The sequence below is a fragment of the Sebastes fasciatus genome, chromosome 11 (genome assembly GCF_043250625.1).
Source record: "Sebastes fasciatus isolate fSebFas1 chromosome 11, fSebFas1.pri, whole genome shotgun sequence".
Classification (NCBI taxonomy): Eukaryota; Metazoa; Chordata; class Actinopteri; order Perciformes; family Sebastidae; genus Sebastes; species Sebastes fasciatus.
In genome coordinates, this window is record NC_133805.1 from 7,219,600 (window position 1) to 7,245,542 (window position 25,943).

Below are 25,943 nucleotides of genomic sequence, written 5' to 3' on the forward strand. Positions count from 1 at the left end.
TTGCTCGTGGAATAGAAAAAATATAATGAATGCAACATTTCATAATGTACCTGGGACGACTCCGTTGGTTGCTATGGCGCTCATTGATATGGCTGTGAGCAAGGTCTGCGTGGAGAGAAAGAGAACAGATGTTTAGGTATGGATGGAAGTGTGCAGGCTGCATTGTATTATATCTGCAAAAAGAATATAATTTCTAAATGTGTCACGTGATATACTGTCATTAAATACTGTCAGTGTTTTATTCAAGCTTGCACAAAAAGTCTTCACATTTTTGCTCACTTTAAAGTGTAATATTATCACTCATTACTGTATAGGGCTGGGGATCATTTCACATTTTTTTTCCATGCGGACACCTGAGTTACTAAACAATCTTTTTGGAATGTTTTGGATCATTTGTACTTCTTCTACTGTATAATATAATAAAATAATATCTTTTACAAAACCCCTTTTATCGTTTAACAAAAAAGCTAAACTTTCTTTTTATTGTTAAACCATAAACAAGTTAAAAACGAGAGGGAGTGACATAAAAGAAAGACTGCTGCTGGTCATTCAAACATTGCAATAAGTACATGTCCTACAGAGTAACAAATATGTAAATACAGTTAAAAGTTATCAGTCCACAGCAATCTGCTACAATCAGTCATTCCCATGCAAATCAACAAAGTCCTCCTTTTAGAGTCCAAATCGTGTATTCTCCCCAATAGGAAAGAAACGGGGAGAACTGTTGAACTGAAATGGCGTGTCCTTTAAGAACAAGCTCAAGGCCTCCAAATCTTTGTATTATTTTAAAAGTATTATTTCAGTTTTTTTATTAGTGATTGGATATCCAGCTATGTAGATATGAAGGGCTCATTCTAAGCTAATGAAAACACAACAAGTCTTATACCGTTTCCCACAAAAATGTGAACATATGTGTTTTTTTTAAACACGGGAAAACCCGCTAAAAATAGGCGATAGACTCCTTTCCCATTCTTCGTCTGCTGTGTCACGTTCAACGTCACAGGGTCAGTGAACATTGAAAATGTTACGGTGGTTACTGTCTAGATTTAGACAGGAACTATCTGATCAAAGTAATTTAATGAAAGTTTATTTATATAACATTTTTCCAAATCAGGGTTTCATTGTGCTTTACATTTACAAAAAAAAACAATAATAAAAAAACATTTGATTGCATATTTAAATAAAAAAAATAAGCACAAACTGGTGGTTATTTGTTGGTATTTGATACCCAATGCTGTGAACATTTCAGTCATTACATGTACAAGTATAGCGGTTTAATACCCAGCCCTACTAGAGAACTGCCAAACATATCAGTCTCCTAAATAGCACCACCAGCATCACATCTTTATCCTCTGTCATCTCTCTGCTCTAAAGCATCAGAGCCTGACAGGGTGGCTATATATATTGTAGGAGGGTGTTGAGTGCCGACTGCTCACATCACATGAGTGCTGAACATTTTAAGTTCAAACTTTTCAAACAGTCAGCTCTCTGTTTGGCCGCCGAGCTACTGACGTACGAACCGTGGTTGTAAATAAGACACAAATTTTCTGCTGGTTTTTGAGGACCCGCATCTGAGCTCAGGCATGAATGAACACCGCAAACTCAGAGGAGGCTGAATTGACTGGCCTGCAGTTTGTCTGCCATGCCTTGAATCTCTTAGACTAAACCTCAGACGTGTCACTGTTCCGTTCAGGCGTTTATAGAGTTATGGCCGAGAGGGACTCTGTTTGTTTGTCTTTCCTTCATTCACAGTGGAATCAAATTAATTACTATACTCAGTTTGACACCATATTTCTTTCTTCTTCTTGTCAGCAGAAAATCAATATATGTAGTCGTTGGGTTTATAAATAACTCACGCAGATGCAGCACATGGAGACGATGGCAAAGGTTCCCAGGATTCCTGCCGTGCCCACGATCCAGGTGAGACGCAGGAAGAGGATCACGCCCAGGATGTTCTGCATGCAGGGCAGGTAAACTCCAATGAAGGTTCCCATGGGGGGGACCTGGGGTTGGATAAACACACAAACACATCATGCACACAGGTGAGAATCAACAGGGAGGACAGGTGAGAGGACGACACCTAAAACACAGCCTTCAAAAAAGTACGAGACCTTTGGATTCCTTTTAGCTGTAAAGCACAGCGGGTTAAATACATTTTGATTATAATAATAATAATAATAGTTCGGATTGGCAGACCAGGGTGGTGTGCTCCAATTATCGGGGTATCACACTGCTCAGCCTCCCCGGGAAAGTTTATTCTAGGGTGCTGGAAAGGAGACTCCGACCGATTGTCGAACCTCGGATTCAGGAGGAGCAATGCGGATTCAGTCCTGGCCGTGGAACAGTGAACCAGCTCTTTACCCTTGCGGGGCTCTTGGAGGGGTCATGGGGAGTTTGCCCATCTAGTCTACATGTGTTTTGTGGACTTGGAGAAGGTTTCCGACCGATTCCTGTGGGGGGGCGCTGCAGTAATACGGGGTACCGGGGTCGCTGTTAAGAGCAATCCGGTCCTTGTTTAACCAAAGTGAGAGCTGCGTCCGTATACTCGGCACACAGTCAAACACGTTTGGGTGTTGGCCTCCTCCTGACGCCGATCCCGTGATTTTCATGGACATGATCTCAAGGCGCAGCCGGGGGAAGGAGAGTGTCCGGTCCGTGTTATGATTTGAGCATATCTTTTTATGCTAAATGCAGTACCTGTGAGGGTTTCTGGAAAATATTGTCATTGTTTTGTGTTGTTACCTGATTTCCAATAATAAATATATACATACATTAGCATAAAGTATATATATAGCATATTTGCCCACTCTCATGTTGATACGAGCATTAAATACTTGACAAATCTCCCTTTAAAGGTCCCATTCATGCTCATTTTCAGGTTCATACTTGTATTTGTGTTTCTACTATAGAACATGTTTACATGCTGTAATGTTAAAAAAACCCTTTATTTTCCTTATACTGTCTGCCTGAATATACCTGTATTCACCCTCTGTCTGAAACGCTCCGTTTTAGTGCATTTCAACAAAATTGCAACAAAATTGCAACAGAACTGCGTTGCTAGGCAACAGCTTGGGTCCATGTTTACTTCCTGTCAGCTGATGTTATTTACATACACTGCAACAGGAAATAAACTGGGACACATTTAGAATTTTTATGTTTAAAACCCTGTAATGGTCTAAATATTGTATATTTGTGACATCACAAATGGACAGAAATCCTAACGGCTTGTTTCAAACGTACAAAATTTCTGAATACAGGCTGTGTGTATTTCTCCGTTTATTGAGTGTTTTGATAGTTTATCAGTATTTATAAAAAACCTAAACCTGCTTTATAATATAAAATACATGAATATCTCACTTTTTACAATATGGGACCTTTAAGATATATTTTGAATATATAAAAAACGCGATTCAATATTTTTAATTGATTGACAGCCCTCAAATAAAATAAAATATTGTCAATGATCCATACAAAAGCTTTAGGTACAAAGTAACAGTGTTGTTCTTATTGCGCTACAGTCTGACTAACATTATCCAGGTGTTCTATAATATTTACAGCATCACACTGCACAACCATACATATAATACATCTACTACTTCCGTCCCCCAAAAACCAAGTGTACGTACCATTTTCCGAGTTACAAACACTTTGTCCTGTGCTTTCTCTATTGCACTCAGTTGTCTGCTTAAATACTGTGAAGTGCCTGATGTTGATTTCCAGATATCCCACATCTTCTCTCTTGTGTTACTCTGTCTTCCTCTCTGGTCTGTGTTTCTCCCCCTCACTCTCTCTGCATAGTCTGTCCTATTCTTTTTACTCCTTCAGTGCACTCTAAGAAAAAAACTCAGCTATCATTCAGGGGGCGGGTTTCACTAAAACATCATCAACGCTTCTACACAAAGCTACAGTCCAAGGTCCTATACTGTGTTTAAAGACCGCATGAGGAGGCGAGTATTGGGAGTAATGGGAGTATATTCTCAATTATTTCATTATGATTTGACTCATTTAAATCCCTACTGTCTGCACAGTTATGTGGGGGAGTTTACATACAATTGGAATTTTCACATTGTAGGTATTTTACAGCTTGATTCTAGTATTTTTTTAGACTCAATATATTAAAATGTAACTACCTTTGGCTACCTACAAACAAATTTAGGACAAGAATTGTATTCCTAATCATGTGCAGACTTTGAAACAGCATTTAGACTTTCATTTAAGGAAAATAATAATTCTATAGAAAACATAATTACAAATTTTACAGATTCTCTTTTCAGTCAAAATATCAGTATTTAAAAAAATCCTGGCTACGGTTGCTACAGCCTAGCTGACATTGAGAGGAAGAAAATTTGTTCACCAGAATCACTACTTTTGTAAATCTTTGTCGGCTAAATTTGTGAATAAATGGCACATTATAACATGTGAAAAATATTTTAAAGGAGACATTTGCTCATTTCTAGGTTCATACTTGTATTTTGTGTTTCTACTAGAACATGTTTACATGCTTTAATGTTCAAAAAAAACTTTATTTTTCTCATACTGTCTGTCTGAATATACCTGTATTCACCCTCTGTCTGAAACGCTCCGTTTTAGCGCCTGTGTCTTTCAAAAGGCAAGGTTTACTTTGCAAAGGGAGTTCTCAAACTAGGCAGTCCACAAAATAATTGTGGGTTGGTAGGCACTCCAGTAAAGTGACAAACAGCTTAGAATCAAGTCATATTTGCCATATTGTTATAAACTGCTGCTATTTCACTAGGCTTCAATCCTCTACTGTCCTTTATCTGATTTAAACTACTGCAGTCCACGCCCCTGAAAACAAAACAAGCAAAACAGGCTGATGTTTTTTTTCTGGGCTGAGCAGCTTTGACTGTTTTCACGAGTATCGAGTATCTCTTTGTTTTTAAGGCCATGGATAAAGTAGCAAATCCAGGTAGTTTAGTGCTTTTGGGTGCTACAATACACAGAGGTCTTCAGTATGGACACACACTTTTTCTAAAGGAGACAATCCTTAAAGGAATTGTTCAACATTTTGGGAACTATTCACTTTCTTATTGTATCAGAAAATCAATACTACTCTCATATAAGGCCTGTTAAAGTCAAGATGAAATGAAAAATCACCTCCCTGGTCATATTACGCACGGAGTTAACAATAAAGCAAAACATCCAATCATCTTTTCTTCCTGTAAAACAAAATATGACATGTCCTTATGTAAGCTAGTACCAACCAGTTTCAACCAATAATATCATGACATCCATTCATCAATCAATCTGCACGAGATGGTTGAGGTTAGACATTGACCTCGAATGGCTTAGGTTAGGATAAGTCGTCAAGCAGCCAGTCTCGCGAGAGTTTTCGCAACTTGTGAGTTACCTTCCAGACACGACCCACTTTTTAGCGGCCCAATCAAATGCGAAGGATTTGATTTAAATCTCTCTTGTAACTGTGCACCGCTCAAATATTCTGTTACACGGGGGAATACTCACAGAACAGCAGCTAAAGATGCTCAAACCTCCGTTTCACTGGGACGTTAGTTATGAAGCCGGGTACAGCTTAGCGTAGCATAAAGACTGGAAACACCGGGGACAGCAGCATCTTTAAAGCTCACTAATTAATATGTGAAATAGGAAGAAAGTGACCACCAGTAAAACCAATGAATTGATTAAACAAATAAGATATAATGTGTTAATTAATGAGCTTTAAAGATGCAGTTAGGCGGACTATTCCTTAAATTGCTTTCCTTTCTTATCCTTCAAACTAACTTGCTTTTACAGAGCTCTCTGACCCTGATGATACATGGAGACAGTCCATTTATTCCCACACACAGGACATTTTACAGACCAGATGATATTTAAATTATACACAACTCCTTTCATGCATATAAACTCTTGCACATCATCCCAGACTGGAAAAGACTGTCACCAGTGGCCTCAGGTGCATATTAACATGCAGCTCTACCTTTCTGTGTGTCAGTTTTAACATTACATCAGAAGCAGGTGTGCCAGATGGCACAAAAGGAAGGCAACATCTCCACTCTCCGCCTCCAGTTGGCGCTCAAACACAACCTCCCACACCACTGACATACATAGTCCTCCTCTCTATGAGGGCTGACGGGACGTTTACTGGCCAGCTGCTTTTCATTTCAGCCAACCGTAAGCATGTGACTGGCGGAGGACGGGGTATTTGAGCAAGTGTCCTTTCTGGTCACAACCTTAACAGGAATGTTACTAGTTAAGTGTTGGTGATTTCAGTTTTTTTTTTCTCATGCCAAGCAGGCTATTTACATCTCACACCAGGCTAAGTACAAAGGAGGCGTTATTGATCTTGTGACTTTGCTCAAAGGTTGATAACAACTACAGTTATCAAGGTACTATCACTGAGACAATATTTAGGTTGTTTGGAAACCAGTGATCAACACTACTGTTCTATGAGGTGTTATGTGATTAATCAGTTTATGTATGTTTGGTTTAACCAGTAATGTATTCTTTATCTATTGTTTTCTTTAATGTTTTACCCCACATGCACTCAAGGTCCTCAGTGTGTCACATGAACCTCAAGTGATTCAATATGGATGGATTTGAAAGGTCAGAATACCTCATCTTACTATCTGCCTCATAATACCTCTGTACTCGTCCTTGTCTTGGTGTCTCTGACCCACTTGCACTTCTTCTTAGCTCTGTCTTTGTTCTATTTAGCAAACCTTTCACACGCAGCAGCCAACTGATATCATCAAAGAAACTAAAAAAGTCCACTATGTCAGTCAAGTTCAAGGCTGAGCAGCACCCCGACACTAGTCAGGTTTCAATCCAAATGTAGCGCAAATTTTTCTAATTAATTCTTGTTTCAACCCACTACCGATTATTAGGAGTTGGTTCATCGAGAAAAGAACGAGGACGAAGAAGAAGAGGGTGCAACAAGATGATGTAATTAAAAGGGCGTCAGTTGGACCTCAAACGGTGAAAAACTATTTAGAAAACTGGATGTAAATATTACATTTCTGTTTGATTCATATCAATGTGAGGAAGGTTGCATCAGATCTGTGTGGAGCAACGAGGAGACAGTTTTAATGTTTAATGTTTTTCGTCTCTTCAGCGGAGCAGAAGCTGCATGTTGAAATCACATGCATCATGTACGTCATCATTTATTCGCTAAATCTGTTTCAATTGCACTTCGCTTTTTTAGATACGCAACATTTCCACCTCAGCCAAGCGTAAAAAACGTTTGTGTGATATTTCAAGATTTGTCTGAATTGTTGGCGTTTCCACTCAGGTTTTTTAGGGACAAATTGAAAAGGTGCGTAAAAACAGGTGGATGGAAACACACCTAATGGTTATGGTAAGCTACTGGACCTGCAGGACAAATAAGATGTGTCCAGTGTTAAAAGCAGGATGCATACATTGGTAATGCTGCATTTAAATTTTGTAAGTGTCATTGTGTAATCATAATGCAATCTGCTGGCATACAGAAAAAAATATATAACATAGAGGAACAAATCTGAAAAGAAAAAAGTAAATAAAAAATAAATAATTTCAAAATTGTCAAATATAAATACATCCCAAAGATATTATTCATGTTCTCTACTAGTTTGTAAGATTCTCCTTACTGGTATTACCCATGGCATCACATGTAGTGTGTATTTGCCATACAGCAATGACACAGGACCAGTCTCCGAAACCCAAATCTGACCCACAAAGATTACCCAGCTAACACTTTACTGTAAGTCATTTGTACTCTTCAGGCAATACAAAACTTACAAATTAGTTCATAGTAAATCACCCAAGATAAAAAGACTAAAAGAACATTTCACGTCTTTCTCACAATACACTCCTTTCTTTAGAGATGTTCCAGAGCTGCCTTATCTCCTCGTGATATCATCCCAAAGATCAAAGCCTACAGTAGACTGTACTTTAACTGCTTGATAGACTGCAAACTGAATTACTGTTGCTAAAGCTCATTCTACTGCCTCTATCTGAAATCAGGTTAACACTGCCATTTATTATCACGCCTTTTTTTTTCTTAAATGATTCCTGAAACATTAATTAGATAACCAACAGCTAACTATCTCTTTCCCACTGTGGTTTTACTAAATCATTTTACAGAAACATTGAATGGATTTCATAGAGACAGGTGGTAATTGTTCTCTCTAAGATACTGCGATATTGCTATGTTGATGTAAACAAAGACAATGAACCAGAGGTGGAAGATGAACCCTACTTCTCACTTGATTTATTACCTCAGTAAACATTGTAAACATGAGTTTATGGTCTCAATCTCTAGTTTCAAGTCTTCTTTAATACAGCATGATGTTCATTTAGTAAATTATGGTCCCATTTAGAGTCAAATATACCATAAAGCAGGGGATGCTTTAGGGCGGGGCTACCTTGTGATTGACAGGTCGCTACCGCGGCGTTGTCCGGTCTGGGAGTTGTCTGTGTTTTCGTTTTATAGCTTTAACCCTTTCACAGTGTGTTTTCAGTTCATGAAAGTTAACTGTAACATTTTGGTAGCCTAAAAATGTCTTAATCAGCGTTCGTGTGTACTTAACTCCACCCTCTGGTGTCATTTCTGGTTGCAAAAAACTAAGATGGCGACGGCCAAAATGCCGAACTTCAAGGCTTTAAAACCGTAGTCCACAAACCAATGAGTGACGTTGCGGTGACTACATTCACTTCTCATATACAGTCGGATTATTGTATGATAATAACGCAGTGGGCTGCTTTGGTGGGGCAAGTTATGGAGTAAATTGCATTGGCTGCTATTGGTTGCTATACAACAAGTATGTTGGCTGCTTAAAAATCAAAAGAGACAATCCCAACTAAAGATCATGTAGGCTCAAAAACTTGCATCTGTAACTTTCAGCATTCAAATTTCCACTAGCTCAAAAATCAGGTCCCTACCACGACAGTGACCCTTCTGACCCCGTCCTCATTCTCGGCCTCCTCGTGCTCACGAACGCCCTGGGTCAGGTTGGTGTAGTTGGCCAGCTTGTTGAGAAGAGATGACACCATAGGGTGGCTGTCCATTTCCTCCTGCAGAGAGACAGAGAGAGATGCATGAATAAAATAAAGCATGCACATTCTGATCTATCAACACCTTAATAGAGAACCTGTACAGTGTACAATGTTGTGTTGTTAGCACTCTGCAGTTACACTGCTAGCAGGAGCACATAGACAATTACCAGGCTTTTAACCAGAACCAAGATGCTCCTGTTTTAACCTCCTTCCACCAACTCCCAGTATGTTTACAATTGATTGTAAGATCTTATATGCATCAAATGTTTCTGCATTCATAAACAATGTACATTTGGAGAAACATTATTTTGATCTCACCTCAAACAGGGCCATGTTCTTGCCTTCATAATAGTGATCTTTGTCATCGTCTGAGTTGATGAATGGACTGGACTCTCTGTGTGTGTCATCTCCTAGTGGGATACACAGGAAAAACACCCATACTGTAAGATGCACACTATTGATAGAGCAGCAAGAGAACAGAAGCAGTACGAGCATCAGGTACTTTCCTTGTATAGTATCCATAACAGCTGTAACAGCACTAGATATGCTGTATTAGTAGCAGTGATATACTGTAGTAGCAGTCCAAGTAGTGTTGTAGTAGTTACAGTAGTGTGACAGGACATGTAAGGGTGATAACCATATACACATCCCTCTGTGGGTTATTCAACTGTGGATTTTCAGTAGTAGATATATTTTAGAATAAAGTAACACGGTGTGTCTTTCAAACTGCTTTTCTTTTGCCTCTGGTAGTCATGCAGTGGTCTCAGTGGTATGTTATCACACTAGATCACGCTGTTGTCTGCCCATCTTTATTGCCTCGGAGAAGCCTAAAGGCCTAACAGCGGTTCGGAGAGCAGTGAAGATAATGAATAAGAAGAACAGTGTGCTGTGGATGCACATGACGTGGTGAGGATGATTTGTTACAACATCCAGCATGTAATGATGAGCTGGGAAGTCCCTCAGAGGGCTCGGAGCCAGAACCTCGGTCCTTTTAAACAAACTGAAAGGATCTTTATGGATATCTAAAAACCCCAGTGTGCAGAGGTTATGGTCAGGGTTAGATCTGTAATCGGTGTTAGTTTTGCGTCACTCTGCAGCCACTTTGTACCCGATGATGTAAGGGAATACTGAACAAAGGAAATAGGGAAGAAAGACACAGAAGATGCATATTTATCTCAACAGACTATGGCACAGATAGTTTGTGACACAGCATGATGTAAGTACATATAATCTAAAAGAACAACTGTATATGTCTGATCACAGTGTCAGGGACATAGCAGTATGTGATTGTATAAACAATAAAGAAACACCTGGGCAACATTAAGACAGCTGTAATAAACTATGTCACATTGAAGGCCTTTGGATTACCTTTGAATGTTCACCTCAGTGATGGAAAACCACCAGGAGCTAGGATGGTGTGAAAACAACAATAACACCTTATACACAAGCTTGCTAAAATGCTTAAAGCTGCAGTTTATCGGATTATCACAAATTATCTGCCTCGTGCACTACTGTCAGGATATAATGACAGTTTTATAGAAATAACTTTTCATCATATTTGCACAAAGTTACCGACTGCAGCTTTAAGCACTGCGGTGAATCACTAAAGGGCTCTCACACACACACATAAAAACTGTTATAACAATGGACACCTGTCATGCATACTGGCACACACACACATACATGCAGTAGGAAGGTATAGATGTTCCTGTCTATACTGTAAAACTTTTACTTTAAAATTCTAGTAAATTACTGGCAGCAATTTCGGCAGTAAGCTACTGTACAATTTACAGTATCTACTGTATTTTCCAGAGATTCTCAGTAAATTAATGTGAAATGAAACACTTGACCTTTAGGATCATGGGAGCAAGCATTATGACTCCTAGAATGCATTGCAATATAAAGTATAAGCATAATACAGTAGGTAACTCTTTAGAATTTACACTGTAAATGTACATCAAAGTGTTACAGTGACCTTGTATACTGTATTTCTATCAGCAACGCATACAATAAATGTGGAAACATAATTTTAGAGAAACAAACACAGAGTCACATGCAGTCTAACTCACCAGAATACTATCTCTTTCATGGCGTTTTTAGCAATATGCAGAAGTACAGTAAAGTGCATACACAGCTGGGTCCTCAATCAGGGTCCCTTGTTAACACTGTCAGAGTAATGCTGAGCTGTCTGTTGGACTCTGGAGTCAGACTAACTAACTGTATGCATGTGGACCTTCGTTGAACATTCAGTCCCTAATGTTAACTTTGACCTTCAGAACTAACTACTTACTATTACCGTAACAATTCTGAGTCTGATTTAAAGCCACGTCCTAATTTCAGTCTCACCCTAATCCTGTTAAATGCTAATGCAACTGTTGGTGTAATCTTAAAGAGAAGGAAAGAGGGCCGTCAATCGATTAAAATATTTAAATTAATCACACATTTTGTATCTGTTCAAAATGTACCTTAAAGGGAGATTTGTCAAGTATTTAATACTCTTATCAACACAGGAGTGGGAAAATATGCTTGCTTAATGCAAATGTATGTATATATGTATTATATTATACTGTCAGTGTGTCAGTGTGTCAGTGTGCTGACTTGACTATGACTTGCCCCAAACTGCATGTGATTATCATAAAGTGGGCATGTCTGTAAAGGGGAGACTCGTGGGTACCCATAGAACCCATTTACATTCACATATCTTGAGGTCAGAGGTCAAGGGGACCCCTTTGAAAATGGCTTTGTCAGTTTTTCCTCGCCATTGCAACAAGCTAGTATAACATGGTTGGTATCAATTAATTCCTTAGGTTTTTCTAGTTTCATATGATACCAGTATCTTCACTCTAGCTTTAAAACGTATTTATGTTAACGTGTTATTATCGTGTTAACTTTGACAGCCCTATAATTTACATACAAGCACACACCATGCAGCTCAGGTGTGCACAGAAAGCCTCATTGTGATACGCAGAAACAAAGCGACCTTCCTTTATCAATGAATGCAGCAATGAAATGAATTCACAACAGACTGTAAAGGTGTGAGTATCTCTGTCATACTCATACACAGTTCTTTCATTTGCTTCCACCAAATCCAACACGTTGAAAAGCTTCCCATGCAGTAACTGTGTTAACCAGCAGATGTCCATATTTCTTTATATTCAACAGCATGGCGTCCTATAGAGGCTCGGTTCATGAAGTAAATCACAATATGTACAGTTCAGTGAGTGTCAAACCGGCTTGTTGAGGCATTACGCAAGTGACGATTACCAAACAAGTCAGAGGGACCTTGACTAAAAGTAAACTTCCTTTGAATCACTGCACTGTTGGTATTTATCCCACCGCTCCGGGCTAACATGGGAAACAATGCTGCAAATGATTAACATCCTTTTCCGTAGTACAGTTGAAGGAGAAGTGTGTGTGTTCAGTGCCCAGGGTGAAGGACATGACGATCACAGAATGAAACTGGCCTTAACAAACACAACAAGACTTTGTCTCACTGAGCACTCGAAAGGAGTGTGTGTGTGTGTGTGTGCTAACAGAGATAGTTATGGCTGTACTGTTCCATTACAACAGAGGCAGACAATTGATTATTATATATTTACTACTCCATTTCACTCGTCACTCACTATAAATAGGTCTCAGAGGATTTTAAACAGAGTTAACAGAATATTTTCACATTTTGGGAAATGCGATAATTTGCTTTTGGAGTCTGGTGGTGGTTAGATGGGAAGATCAATACTACTCTATGAAGTTACCGCAGGGCAGCCAGTTAGATTGGCACAAAGCCTAGTAACAGGGAGAAACAGACATGGTTATATGTAAAATTCTTAGGCTACGTTCAGTCTGCAGGCAAATCAGATTTGCTTCTCAAATCAGCACTGTTATTTGCAAGTGATCCAGTGACTTGAAGTGCCAGTACTCTCTTATTCACATGTTGGCGTTTATCGCCGGTATCAGCAATCTCTTGCTCCTATTCCGATTGCTATATTATTATACTTGGGCTATGCATCTTCTATAGTAGGCCTATAATACTCCAATAATATTCCAACTGGAACATTATAGGGTTAAAGTGGTGTGTTTGTATATGTACCCGTAGTGTTAATAGTTAAAGTGCTTTCCTGTGTTATCTGTAGCCTATAGTATCACACTATTATTGTAGGATGTCTATAGTCTGGGATCAAAAGCAACAAGCCAAACAGGCAGGTATGCATGCAGGGCTGAGGTGTGTGAGCTATTCATTCAGGTTTTAGGAGCAGTCAAGATGCTCCTACATATTATAGACAGACACATTCTGAAGTTCAACAGTGAATGAAAGATACTAGGAGATATTGGGTTTGGGGGTCCACTCCCAAGAAAATGTTAAGGTTTTTGACTTAAAACTGCAATTTCACATAAGTTTGGACTGTTATTATTAGGCTACTATAGTCTAGATCAGTGGTCACATATGAGTTGTGTGCAGCCTAAGGAATAATGCTACCAGCAGAAAGTGGAACGACACCAAACATGACACTGGTCATACTGGATACTGCTTTGGAAAATGATGGAACTGAGATGTTATTGTTTATACAGATGGCATCTTGTCTAATCAGCACTGTCTGTGTGTGTGACGTGGGTGAGTGACCTTTTGAGCGCTGCACGTTCTGTGACTTCTGCCTTTACAATGAAAGACATAAAGAATAAAAGCACCCACTGTGCTGCCATTAATAAAGGGATTCATGATAGTACAGGACTCCTATTAAAGGGATAGTTTGGTTTTGAGGAATTGGCCCACGGTGGGAAAAAAATGTATCCTCAAAAATGGTCCTCCGTACAGTCTAACAATAGCGTGCTTTTCAGTTGAATTATGGGAAATGTAGGATCCAGTGCTTTTGGAGCGTAACACATAGGGACTAATGTATAATAGGGAATATAATATTAATAAGTATGTTTTCTTTAGTGTATAATTGCCTGATAACAACAATCGTATCTTCGTTACCTTTGAATGAGCCATTTATATCTACATATGGAGCGGGTCCTCTTCACGGAGTCCGCCATGTTTCTACAGTAGCCCAGAATGGATAAATATAACTTTTCCAGCTTGAGTCTGAGTTTTGGGGTGCTTTTCTGTCAAAACTTTTTACATATATATATAATGTCCTAGAAATTACTGATTTTCTACTTTCAATCCAGGCGTTTCCACACAAATCAACTCTCAACTAAATCATCCCAGATATCTAGACATTGAGATCACAACTCTGCAGGAAACGTGTTTGAATAACCCAATAACTCAGTGAACAAGCAACTGATAACAGATAACCACGGGGAGGTTAGGCTATAGCTTCCTGCTTCACAGAAAACTTGTTTGTGCATGTTATTGTGAAAAATAATCATAGCATGGATTTCACCAGCGGCAACCACTTGGCAAGTAAACATGGTACATTCTGTCATATTGTGTCAGACTAGATAACAAAGTGAATCACGGCAAATGCGTTGGCGATCAGCCTATCTAAAGGGAACAGCAAACACGAGCCTCCTATCTGACTTGAAACTTAATGAGTTCCTCATTACGTTTTGATTCCTGTGGTGGAAACGTGGCTTTTAGTTTCTGGTGATTGTACACTGATGAAAACATAGTTATGATTATTATATTCCATTTCTGCCAATAGAGCCTGAAATGCTACACACTGGCCCTTTAAGTAACAACAACACAACCCCCCCCCACTCTTCCTTACACACCAATCAAGTTGCCCTGCAAGTTCCAGCTAGTTGAACGACGTCACACTTCAAAGCTGTGTGTGTGTGCATACAGCATGTTCCTGCCATAACATGTATCTGACTGCTTGTGTCAGTGTGCTTCCGTTTGTACGTGTTCAATTATACAATGACACATACAGTTTATCAAACATACACATTTTAACACCTATCCTTCACCCAGTGCATGCTGGGATAGCTCCCTCACAACCCCGAACAAGGATAAGAGGGTATAGAAAGTGGACGAGTGTATGTGTATTAGCACGTTTACACGTACCTGAGTGAGACTCTTGTAAGCTGTCCTTATCGGCTTCCTCCTCGAAGATTTTGCCCAAACTGACGGGTTTGCTGCTTTCAGCTGCAGCCGCGCTGTTGCTGCCACCCTCTGCATCCTCCACTGGCACTACAGTGAAGTTGATGGGCATCTTGGCTCTTCAATAGTCTGGAAGAACGTATGAAGGGGGTGTCCAGTGACACGACAACCAGAGTGGGACTAGCTGTTGAACTTTCACCCCCACAGGGAAGAGAACAAAAAAATCCAAATCAAGGCCCTGGTGAGGCAGTTGAAGCTTTAGTTTGACCTCAACATGGCACTCTCTCTCTAAATCCTCTAAACTCAGGGTGAAAGTGCCGCCTCCTGCACATGAGGCAGGCCAAAGTCCTGTTAGTATGTCTTCCTCTCTCCTTGTTCCTTTCCCTCCCTTTCCCCTCCCCACCCCCCCCTCCACTGCTCCAAGACTATTGCCCCATGTGACCCTCTATTTACCACATGAACAGAGCTGGAGTCCATACATGGAGAGCCCTGCTGCTCCTCCCACTACTCAGAGCGTCCCACTTCTCTGACTCACACCTTTGTAATGCCAAAAAGGTAGAGAAACAAAAGTATTTAGAAAAGTATCCACAAAATCCACTTTGACTTTAAAACGAAACCGCTGGCTCTCATTTAACGAAGACAATCAAAACACAAACTCATTCCTTTTTCTGTTCTTCAGGCTTTGGTTTTGTTTCCTCCTCTCCACTCCCCTCCCTTCTGTCTTTGGCTTCCTCCAGGTAAAACCAAATGGGTGTTACCTTTCCCACAGTGCATTATGGGTAACAGTGAAGTGCTGTGTTCAGCATATAACAACACCACATGCGCATTGTGCCAGTGAAGGAAACACCTTGAAAACCTTAACTTTCCTCTAGCATAGATTACAATGGACCGTCACAGGGGAACAGGATTGAGCTTTATATAACAATGTGCACAAGTAAACATGAATTGTTTTCAGTTTGTGGGAATGATCATTTCGTTGGCACTCTTACGCAAGGTTTTCTTAAGGAGTTGGGACATTTATCTTGATGCACTTTAAGCTTATTAGAAAACCTCCTTTAGAAGGATACGCAGTAGTGCATGTAAGAGAAAGTAAATACTGTATATTTCTGCATGTTGCAGCTGAGTATCTTCATCAGTCATTACTATCTCTGTAGCATTCTGTTGGACACTCCAATACCGTGGTAAAGTAAATATAACCACACTCCTTTTGACATTTAACTTGTCAGGTTCAACATACAATAGAACAGCCAATAACAATAAACACTGTTGTTCACTAAGGAAGTGCTCTTTTGTCACGACTCTCTTTATATAACTTGCTTTTCTAGTTTTAACTGGTTCTTTAGAATAGCATACATGCTTCCACTATGTAGTCCTGTATGTGTCTTGTCATGAGTTTATTTATGTATTTTTACATCATAATGCTTTTCACTTTACTCTTATCTGTACAATCCTCTCATGTATATAACTTGTGATTCCACTGTATATACATATCTACCCTCCTATATTCATCTTATATATATTCACTTACTCCCATATGCATATAGCTCTATGTACATAATCTCTCTGTGTTTAGATATAACTCCCCCTGTATATATCATCTATTGTTTATAATACTCTTATACAAATTTGTTATACAATATCCCATCAGTATGCAACTTATAGTTAAGCTACTATTCATCAGAATATAACATGATATCGATCACTTGCACTTTAATTACAATCTGTATATATACCATATGTATATGCCTATGTACATACACCAATATATCCTCATATATTGTCTTATCAAGGACTAACAAGCAACTTTGCTGCTAAATTCTTCAGTAAGTGGTTGTCTTTAGCCATATGTTACCTTTCATTCTCTATTTTATATAAATTACTATTCATAATAATGTTATGTATTCCACTACTGCGACATCACTCATTGTGTGTCACCAAATTTTTTCCAAAGACAGCGGTAACATTAACACACAAATCATGATTTTGTTCCTGAAACGTTTTTTCCTTGCTCCCCTGGAGCTCTTCCTGGCTTAACTATCTTTTCTTAGCTTAGTTTAGCTTATTCTGCAATACCTACTGTAGATAGAGACATAATAGTATGTCTTTGAGCTTAGCAAAACCATAGCCTTAGCTTAACTTAGTTTGTGTTATTTTACAATAGTTTAGCTTAGTTTATATTATTCTACGTTAGTTTAGCATAGCTTAGTTTACATTATTGTAGCTTATCTTAGTTTAGAGTAGGCTAGCAAAACCTTCCCCTACTAATACTACAGAATAATTTCATTATTAAAATGTTGTCTTTTTATTGTTTTACTTTGGTGCTAAACTGGTTGATAGCAATTTACCTTGCACAGCAGCTGGATTCTTGTGATGTCACAAGATCACATGGCGGTCCTCGTTTTAACCACAAGGTTGGCGGTTCAATCCCCGGGTCCTAATGTCCACATGTCAAAGTGAGCCAGACATTGAACCCCAAATTGCTCCCTGTGTGCTTCACAGCAGCCCACTGCTCCTAAAGGTGGGTTACAGGCAGAGGTCAAATGTCATGTATGAACCTGTATGTATATGATGAATGTCATAAAGTTTAAGAAAAACTTCTGTGTAACAAACCATCTGGGGGGTCAGGTTAGAGAGCAATACCTCAAATTTAATTATTTGATTATGATAAATATGTGAAAGGAAAAAAATGTATGGGGCATTGCCATGAAATTTTCATTTAATCAATGAAATACATTTAGATCAGGAATATTGAAGGGGCAGAGGGACTTTTTGTCTTCACAGACCTCACAGAGGAATGAGTTTCCTGGTGTTTTTGTCTTCACCCCTATTTGTTTGACAGAGGAATCAAGACACAGTTTAAAGCTGCTGTATCTTATATCCTATATGTTGATTAATTTTCCCAAGATTTTCTCACTAAACTTAATTTAATCAACTGTACAGTGATCTTGAAAACCTGGCATGTAGCAGACCGTCTCCTGCATTTGTAAAAATTCAGGCCCGCCCAGATGTTGGACCAGATGTTTGTCTTTGAAGACTAAGTATTCGTCCCCAGGCCTATTTCAAAAACTGCTGAGCCACGTTAATAGTTAATATGAAATATAGTGTGCCGTGAAATGTAGACCTTAATAAACAGAACTGGATTGGAACAGCAGTGAAAGCAAACATGGCTCATGTTTAACCTGCAGACACCCCTTCGACAGCTGGCCTGATATCAGATAATCTCCCAGCCACAAAAGCCACACTGGATATACCACAAAAGAAAACTGCTATTTGTTCAGCTTTGTTTAGAAAGTGGCAGACAGTGGAGCTGTACATATTGTTTTTCCTTCCTCGGCCTTATAGCTTGGCGGCAAAGAGCTGAGCTTTAGAAAATTTGAAGTCTGCATTTACTTTTCATTCTTGGTGACCTTCTGACCTTCACTTTAACCAGTCATTTTTTTGTGTAAGTGGCTAATGTGGTACTAAGATGACTCTTCTTCTAATCAAGCTCTTTAGGTTTTTTAAAGAAATTATGGATCTTCATCACATACTAACGGAATCAAGTGATAGTGAAAATGACAAGGTCTGCCTGTGTAATGCCAGCAGAGGGTGCTGTAGGCTCATTGTGGGTAAACATCTAAATTGACAATGAATAGTAGAAACTGAGATGTTCGGTCAATAACCAGCTCACAAGGAAGGATATTTACAGTTTGGAATCAAACTTGTCAACCTTTGAGACCTCGAAAATAGGGAGGATTTTAAAACTGAAACTTCAGAGACTTTGTTTCCTGCATTCTTGGGACTTTTAAAGAATGAAAATAACAAAATAATAAGTACACTGCAACAGCATTTTTTGTTAAATAGGCCTGCTTTTATTTTTACTTTTAATTCTCAGCAAAGAAAACTATAATTTGTCCCTCTGGCGCGAACTTGTGTGAATCTCCGGTATAAATGAGGCTAATATTCATCAGTTTTCATTCATTTTTCGCCCCTGCTTGAGCATTTCATTCTGTCAGTACTCTCCATTTCTCTGTACGTCTCTCACTCAATGAAGGCCCTTTTAGACACAACATGACAACAGCACCACTGTGCTCTGAAACACGTTATTTCCAATGGCTTGCACCAAGCCATGATGGCTTTGCTGGGATGCTGTGATGCTGTCGCTGTGTGTCGTGAGAAGCTCTCCTCCGCCGGGAAAAGACTATATTGCCGTCCGGGTGGAAACAGTAGCACTTATACAACACTGTACAGTGTCAGAAACATGTTGAGATAACGAAAAGGGAAAAAAAAAGATGTGAAAAACTGCCATGAATCGGGAGAAATGTGGAAGAATTGTGACACCGGGAGGAAACTGGGAGAGGGCAATGAAAACGGTAAAAATCTGGAGGGTTGGCAAGTAAGTTTGTAAGCAAACCAGTGGGGGAATGACTGCAAATAGGTTTTAGCAAGGGTTCACAGCAGGAGGTAGAAATGAGCAGAAATACATATTGCAGTGAGGACTTGTGACAACAAGTATCAGCACTGTTGAATGCACTCAATCAGTGTTTTGTGCTGACCTGACCTCTGACCTCCCTCTGAAATGCATGCATATTTACAAGTATGCATGCTTGCTTATATATGTGTTTGGCAAGATGCAAAGCCTCCAACCACCGTGCCTAAAAATGCCAAACATTTCTGTGCTGGAATCAGCTTATCGTCTGTGTGATATCACTTGGCCCGTGACTGAACTACCACCAGCTTCTCCTTTCGAGGACAAAACTGCCATTTTATACTCCTCAGTGTGGATGTTGAAAAGAGGGAAAGCGAGAGAGTGAGAGGTGAAATCAAATCCCTTCAGCAAACAGCAAAAAGGTCAGTGCTGACGCAGACCCGGGACCAGGCCGCCCTCCCTCAAGACTATATTCTTAAGTGGCTAGATTCTATTTGTAGCATTTTTACCTGTTTACCGACTCTCCCAGTCCAAAACCAGGTAGCTGTGCAAACATACTGGAGGGTTTTGGACGACCTCTTATGTCATCACACGGGGAATAAATTTCAACTGCCTTCACTGTGCTGTCCCACCGCAAAACGCAATACCAGGGCGAAAAGGGCTCATGTTTGTCAGGGCTCGGGTGCACTTTTTATTCACTCTGTGGATGGGCTTCAGTATCCTAATACCTGCGATTATCTGATATGAGAATACAACTTTGAATTATTAATATTGGTAGTAAATTAATTGCAATTTCCTTCTAGATAAAGCTACACTGCAGTGTTTGGTTCAGCAATGCATATAACTAACAAACTATGAAAACAAGTGGCTCTATAGGCTGCTAAACCTGTTTAGTTGGTTATGGTTCTTTAAAAGCATTCTAGGTCATAAGTCTTTTTAAAGTTTCAATTTGATTAAATACTCATAATCACGTTGATAACACCAACGGTGTCCAGTGGCACTCCTCTCTCCACTCTCACTCACGTTTCCAACATTGTCTCTTCCGGCAACACGTCACATGACACAATGACAAACAATAAGCGAAAGTTAAGAAAAACGTTTTATTTCTCTGTAGGGTCATTTCCATCATGTTGTCAGACACTTAAGGCTAAGCTAAACTAAAATATTTTTCAAATCTTAACAGATTTTGAAAATGTGAGAGACCCCACACATAACGACATGTTATTTTAAATTTAACAGTTTTGTTCCTGTAGTGTGGTGAGCAACGATTTGGCCAAATCAGCACATCACACACCATAAACACACCCATTGTTGCCAAGAATCAACAAGTTGATCCTCCATTTCTGAGCTCCATCTTACTACTACTTTATGCTTCAAGTTTTGCATTAGCTCACGCATTAGCCGTGGCCGCCATGATGGCAGTGGTTGTCCTCCTTTCTTCAGTCAGTTTGGTTCTCAATTGGTTATCATTTGTTCCCACGTGACGTGTCGTCGGCTGTCCTCGGGGTTCCCCACACATAACAGTATATCCAATCGTAAATATTCAACATGTTGAATATTTACGATTTGAGATCAGTGCGGCTAGGATGGACTTCCGAGCCGTTCGGGAGATGTAAAAAACACTTTTAACATACCTCACACCACAAGAATATCTGGAAAGATAATCTTTAGAACTATTAAAAAATCGTGGCTTTGCTGACGATTGTTGGGAGGGGGGAATCGGGCCCAAAATCTGCTTGATTCTCGTGTGTGTACCCTGCATTAGAATAACAATCTGAGCCTGTCAGCGGCAAAAACAAGCACTTTTAGTGGACGTAAACGGACGGTGCCAGGTTCCCCCAAATTATAAATTATTGTTTAGCGGCTGGCGGTTACAGCGTTCTCCCTAAATACTGGACCGATTTCAGAAATTGTTGTCCCCATTAGTCACTTTCTGTCTCGTGCTGCTGGTATGGAATGCTCGCCTTAGTTGCAGCTTTCACTACACAGTAGCAGGAGTTGGTTGGGCTTGACGTGCCGAGACAGCTTGTACACGACCCAAAGCCTGTCTGGCCTCACGTGGTATGAGACTGTAATCCACTACCTGGAAGACAATAAGTTAGGGGAGAGGACTAACAAACCAACTCCAAAACTTACCCGAAGCCAGAAATGGTGGAAGGTTAGGCTTGGGGTTAGCAACCCCAACTTGTAAAAAACCTATACGCTACAGAAACGTTGACAACAGAAAGACAGAATCAAAACCTGGTAGAGGAGGGTTCCTCATCAAGAGGAAATATGACACTGTGTGATGAAAGCCACAAAGTCAAGGAAGTCACAGAGCCGAAACCCCTTCTGTCAACCAGAGACATCCGGATTGGAACGTGGAACGTTAGGACCATGTATGAGACCGGAAAGACCATGCAAGCAGCAGCAGAAATGAATAGATACAACCTAGACCTGTTGGGAATCAGTGAGACAAGATGGATTCAATCGGGACAACAAAGACTGATGACAGGAGAGCTGCTACTCTACTCGGGCCATGAAGAAGACAAAGCCCCGCACACAGAGGGAGTCGGTCTTCTTCTATCAAGAACAGCACAGAGAGCCCTGATTGGATGGGAAGCACATGGTCCAAGAATCATAACAGCTTCTTTTAGAACTAAGAAGCAGAAGATCAAGATGAATGTGATACAGTGTTACGCACCAACAAACGACAGCAACGATGAAAATAAGGATGACTTTTATAACAGACTGCAGAGCATCCTGGAACAGATAAAGGGAAAAGACATCAGTATTCTCATGGGGGACTTCAATGCAAAGATCGGAAGAGACAACACAGGCTACGAAGAAGTAATGGGCAAGCAGGGTTTGGGAGAGATGAGTAAGAATGGAGAGAGATTTGCAGACACCTGTGCCCTGAACAACCTAGTCATAGGTGGAAGCGTCTTTCAACACAAGAGGATTCATAAAGCGACCTGGATATCACCGGATGGCGTGACAGAGAACCAGATCGACCACTTCTGTATAACCAGGAAGTTCAGGAGATCACTTCAGGACCTACGGGTGAGGAGATGAGCAGACATAGCATCAGATCACCACCTGCTAGTTGCCACTCTGAAGCTGAAACTGAAGAAGCACTGGATGGAAACAACAACAAAGAGACAGAAGTTCAACGTCCACCTTTTGGAAGAGACACAGAAAAGGGAGGAGTACACGCTGACTCTGAAGAACAGATTCCAGGTATTGCAAGATCTGGGCATGGAAGAAGACATGCAAGACCAATGGGAAAAGATAAGAGAGGCCGTCACAACAACATGTCAGGAAGTAATCGGAATAAAGAAGTGCCAGCAGAAAGAGTGGATATCAGCAGAAACTCTACACAAGATAGAAGAGAGAAGACAGAAGAAGGCAGAGATTAACAACTGTCGTACAAGAACAACCAAGGCAAAAGCCCAACAAGAATACACAGAGGTCAACAGAAAGGTAAAGAAAAGTGCGAAGAAGGACAAGAGAAATTACATCGACAGCCTGGCTAAAGAAGCAGAAGAGGCGGCAGCAAAGGGAAACATGAAAGAGCTGTACGACACCACCAAGAAGCTGTCCAGCAAGACCAGACAGACAGATCGACCAGTGAAAGACAAGGAAGGGAAGACGATCACAGAACTAGAACAACAACAGGAGAGATGGGCAGAACACTTTGAAGAACTTCTGAACAGACCTACACCACCTAACCCTCCAGACATTCAACCTGCGGAGACGGATTTGCCCATCAACTGCGGAAAACCCACCAAGCTGGAAATTAAAAAGGCCATCACACAATTGAGGAACAACAAGGCAGCAGGACCAGACAACATTCCGGCAGAGGCGCTGAAGGCAGACATGGACACCTCCGTAGAGATGCTGCACCCACTGTTTCAGAAGATCTGGGAGAAGGAGGAAGTACCAACAGACTGGCAAGAGGGCTATCTGGTCAAGCTCCGCAAGAAAGGAGACCTGAGCAAATGCTCTAACTACAGAGGAATCATGCTTCTCTCAGTGCCAGGAAAGATATTCAACAGAATTCTCCTGGAACGAATAAAGAAAGCTGTGGACCCACTGCTAAGAGACCAGCAAGCAGGCTTTCGGCAGAATAGATCATGCGTGGACCAGATCGCAACTCTCCGCATCATAGTTGAACAGTCATTGGAATGGAATTCTCCACTATACATCAACTTCATAGACTATGAGAAGGCATTTGACAGCATTGACAGAAGCATCCTCTGGAAACTACTTCGATACCATGGCATTCCAGAAAAAATGGTCAACATAATCAGGAACTCTTACGCAGGGATGACCTGCAGAGTTATCCATGGAGGACAGCTCACCAGAAGCTTCCAAGTGAAGACCGGCGTCAGGCAAGGCTGTCTACTGTCCCCTTTCCTCTTCCTCACGGTTATCGATTGGATAATGAAGACCACAACAGCACAGAGGAGAAACGGGATCCAGTGGACACTCACAACACAGCTAGACGACTTAGACTTTGCTGATGACCTGGCTTTGCTGTCTCACAGCCGACAACAGATGCAAGAAAAGACAACAATACTGGCAGACACATCATCACAAATAGGCCTCAACATCCATAAAGGAAAAAGTAAAGTCCTCAAGGTCAACACAACCAGTGAAGACTCAGTGACCTTGGAGGGAACAGCACTGGAAGAAGTAGAAGCCTTTACATACCTCGGTAGTGTCATCAATAAACAGGGCGGAACGGATGCAGATGTCAGAGCCAGAATCGGCAAGGCAAGGGCTTCATTCATACAACTAAAGAACATCTGGAGCTCCAAAGAAATCAGCCGGCGGACAAAGCTCAGACTCTTCAACTCCAACATTAAACCAATACTCCTCTATGGTTCAGAGACGTGGAGGACAACAAAGACCACAACAACAAAAGTACAAACATTCATAAACAACTGCCTGAGGCGCATCTTAAACATCCACTGGCCGGATACCATCAGTAACAATGATCTTTGGCAAAGAACAGGTCAAAAACCTGTTGAAGAAGAGATCAGGAGAAGGAGATGGGGATGGATTGGCCATACACTCCGGAAACCCGGTACCAGCATCACCAGGCAGGCCCTTAGATGGAACCCACAAGGCAAAAGAAGGAGAGGCCGGCCCAAGAACACCTGGCGCAAGGACCTTGACACGGACATCACACAGAGCGGGCTGACATGGAAACAACTGGAGAGGAAAGCCCAGGACAAAAGACTCTGGCGGACTGTGGTCAACGGCCTATGCTCCACAAAGGAGCGAAAGGCTTTGAATGAAATTAGTCACTTTGACAAAAAAAAACATGGGCAAATAGGGTTGAAAAATACCAAAGTTATGCTTTAAATGTAACATGCTCAACAATTTTAACAATTAATAGTTGTTTTTCATGCAAAAATGACAAACATTCATGTGTTTCAGCTTCACCAATGTGACGACATATTTCACAGAGAAAATTATGGTATATTTGTAATTGTATTGTTTTCTTGTGAATGTTTGAGAAATGAAGTTTGTAATGAAATGCAATGCTTGAATTTGAAAAGAAATAAGTGGTTAGATAGCAGTTTAGCTTGTTGGCAACCTAACAGTTAATAGGCCTACAATGCTCTGTTTTCTCTGCAAATCTAATATTGAACATTTTTGTGGCAAAAGATTATTTGATTTTGGGACCAGAACCCAGAGGGTGTCTTATTGAACCTTTTTATGAGCTGGAGCATTTTTAAGAGTGCAGTATTTTTGAACAGTGCTGTAAAGACACCACTGTGGGCATATAGGCTACTCTGTAAACCATATTATTCTAAAATTTTAGCTTTTCATTTAATAATAAATTTGGTATTTTGGCCAAGTAGCATGCTGTATAGTGGCATTGAAGATCATATACAGTGCCCACCTTGTCCTCGCCCTTCATCTTTTTTTAGGGACATGCCCACTCTACATACAGCGATGCCCAGAACACCCAGTAGTATTTTCATTCATTTCATCTCCCTCTTTCTCAAACTCTCAATCCTTTTCACACACACATGGTCTCACAAAAAAATGTTCTTCGTCATAGTGAAAAAAAGAAATACAACAAATTAATGAATTTCATAACTATTAAGATGAAAATAGTCTGGTCGTCGGTGTGTGTACTCAGGCTGCCGTAGGCGACAGGAGGGCACCAGGCGAGCGTGGCCAGGAGTCAGACAACTATTTTTGGTACAAGTGGAAAGTTTCTACGGGGATTCGATGGCGGTGGGGACCAACAGCAGAGGATCAGGGGGTAAGAAGAAAGTCTGTGAATCCTGTGGGACTGTGGGAAACGGTGACCCTCTGCCACACTCTGCTGGCACTGGAGGTCTGCGTGTGGGTTACCAGCAAAACGGGAGGAGAGGGAGAGCTGCCAAGCCCATAATTTGAGTTTGGGATCAGTATGTGTGAGTGTGTTTGGCGGGTGGTAGGTGTGGAGCTCTGGTGAAGCCAAAATTCACCTCAAAATGCTTTCAA

At 40.5% G+C, this 25,943-nt stretch overlaps 1 protein-coding gene and 1 pseudogene across 3 annotated transcripts in view; one reads left to right on the forward strand and one right to left on the reverse strand.

Annotated features, from left to right (window-relative positions):
* LOC141776555 (solute carrier family 12 member 7-like) overlaps positions 1-15,437 on the reverse strand; it is a 30,469-nt gene extending 15,032 nt beyond the window's left edge. For all 3 annotated transcript variants that reach the window (XM_074650239.1, XM_074650238.1, XM_074650237.1), the window contains exons 1-5: positions 15,011-15,437; positions 9,325-9,416; positions 8,893-9,024; positions 1,857-2,003; positions 51-105 (exon numbers count right to left, since the gene is read on the reverse strand). In XM_074650239.1, the coding sequence (XP_074506340.1) occupies positions 51-105; positions 1,857-2,003; positions 8,893-9,024; positions 9,325-9,416; positions 15,011-15,158 (574 nt within the window). In that variant the 5' untranslated portion in view covers positions 15,159-15,437. The remainder of the gene's footprint in view (positions 1-50; positions 106-1,856; positions 2,004-8,892; positions 9,025-9,324; positions 9,417-15,010) is intronic.
* Positions 15,438-21,713: 6,276 nt separating this feature from the next.
* On the forward strand, positions 21,714-24,806 carry LOC141776881 (uncharacterized; annotated as a pseudogene).
* The last annotated feature ends 1,137 nt before the right edge of the window (positions 24,807-25,943 follow it).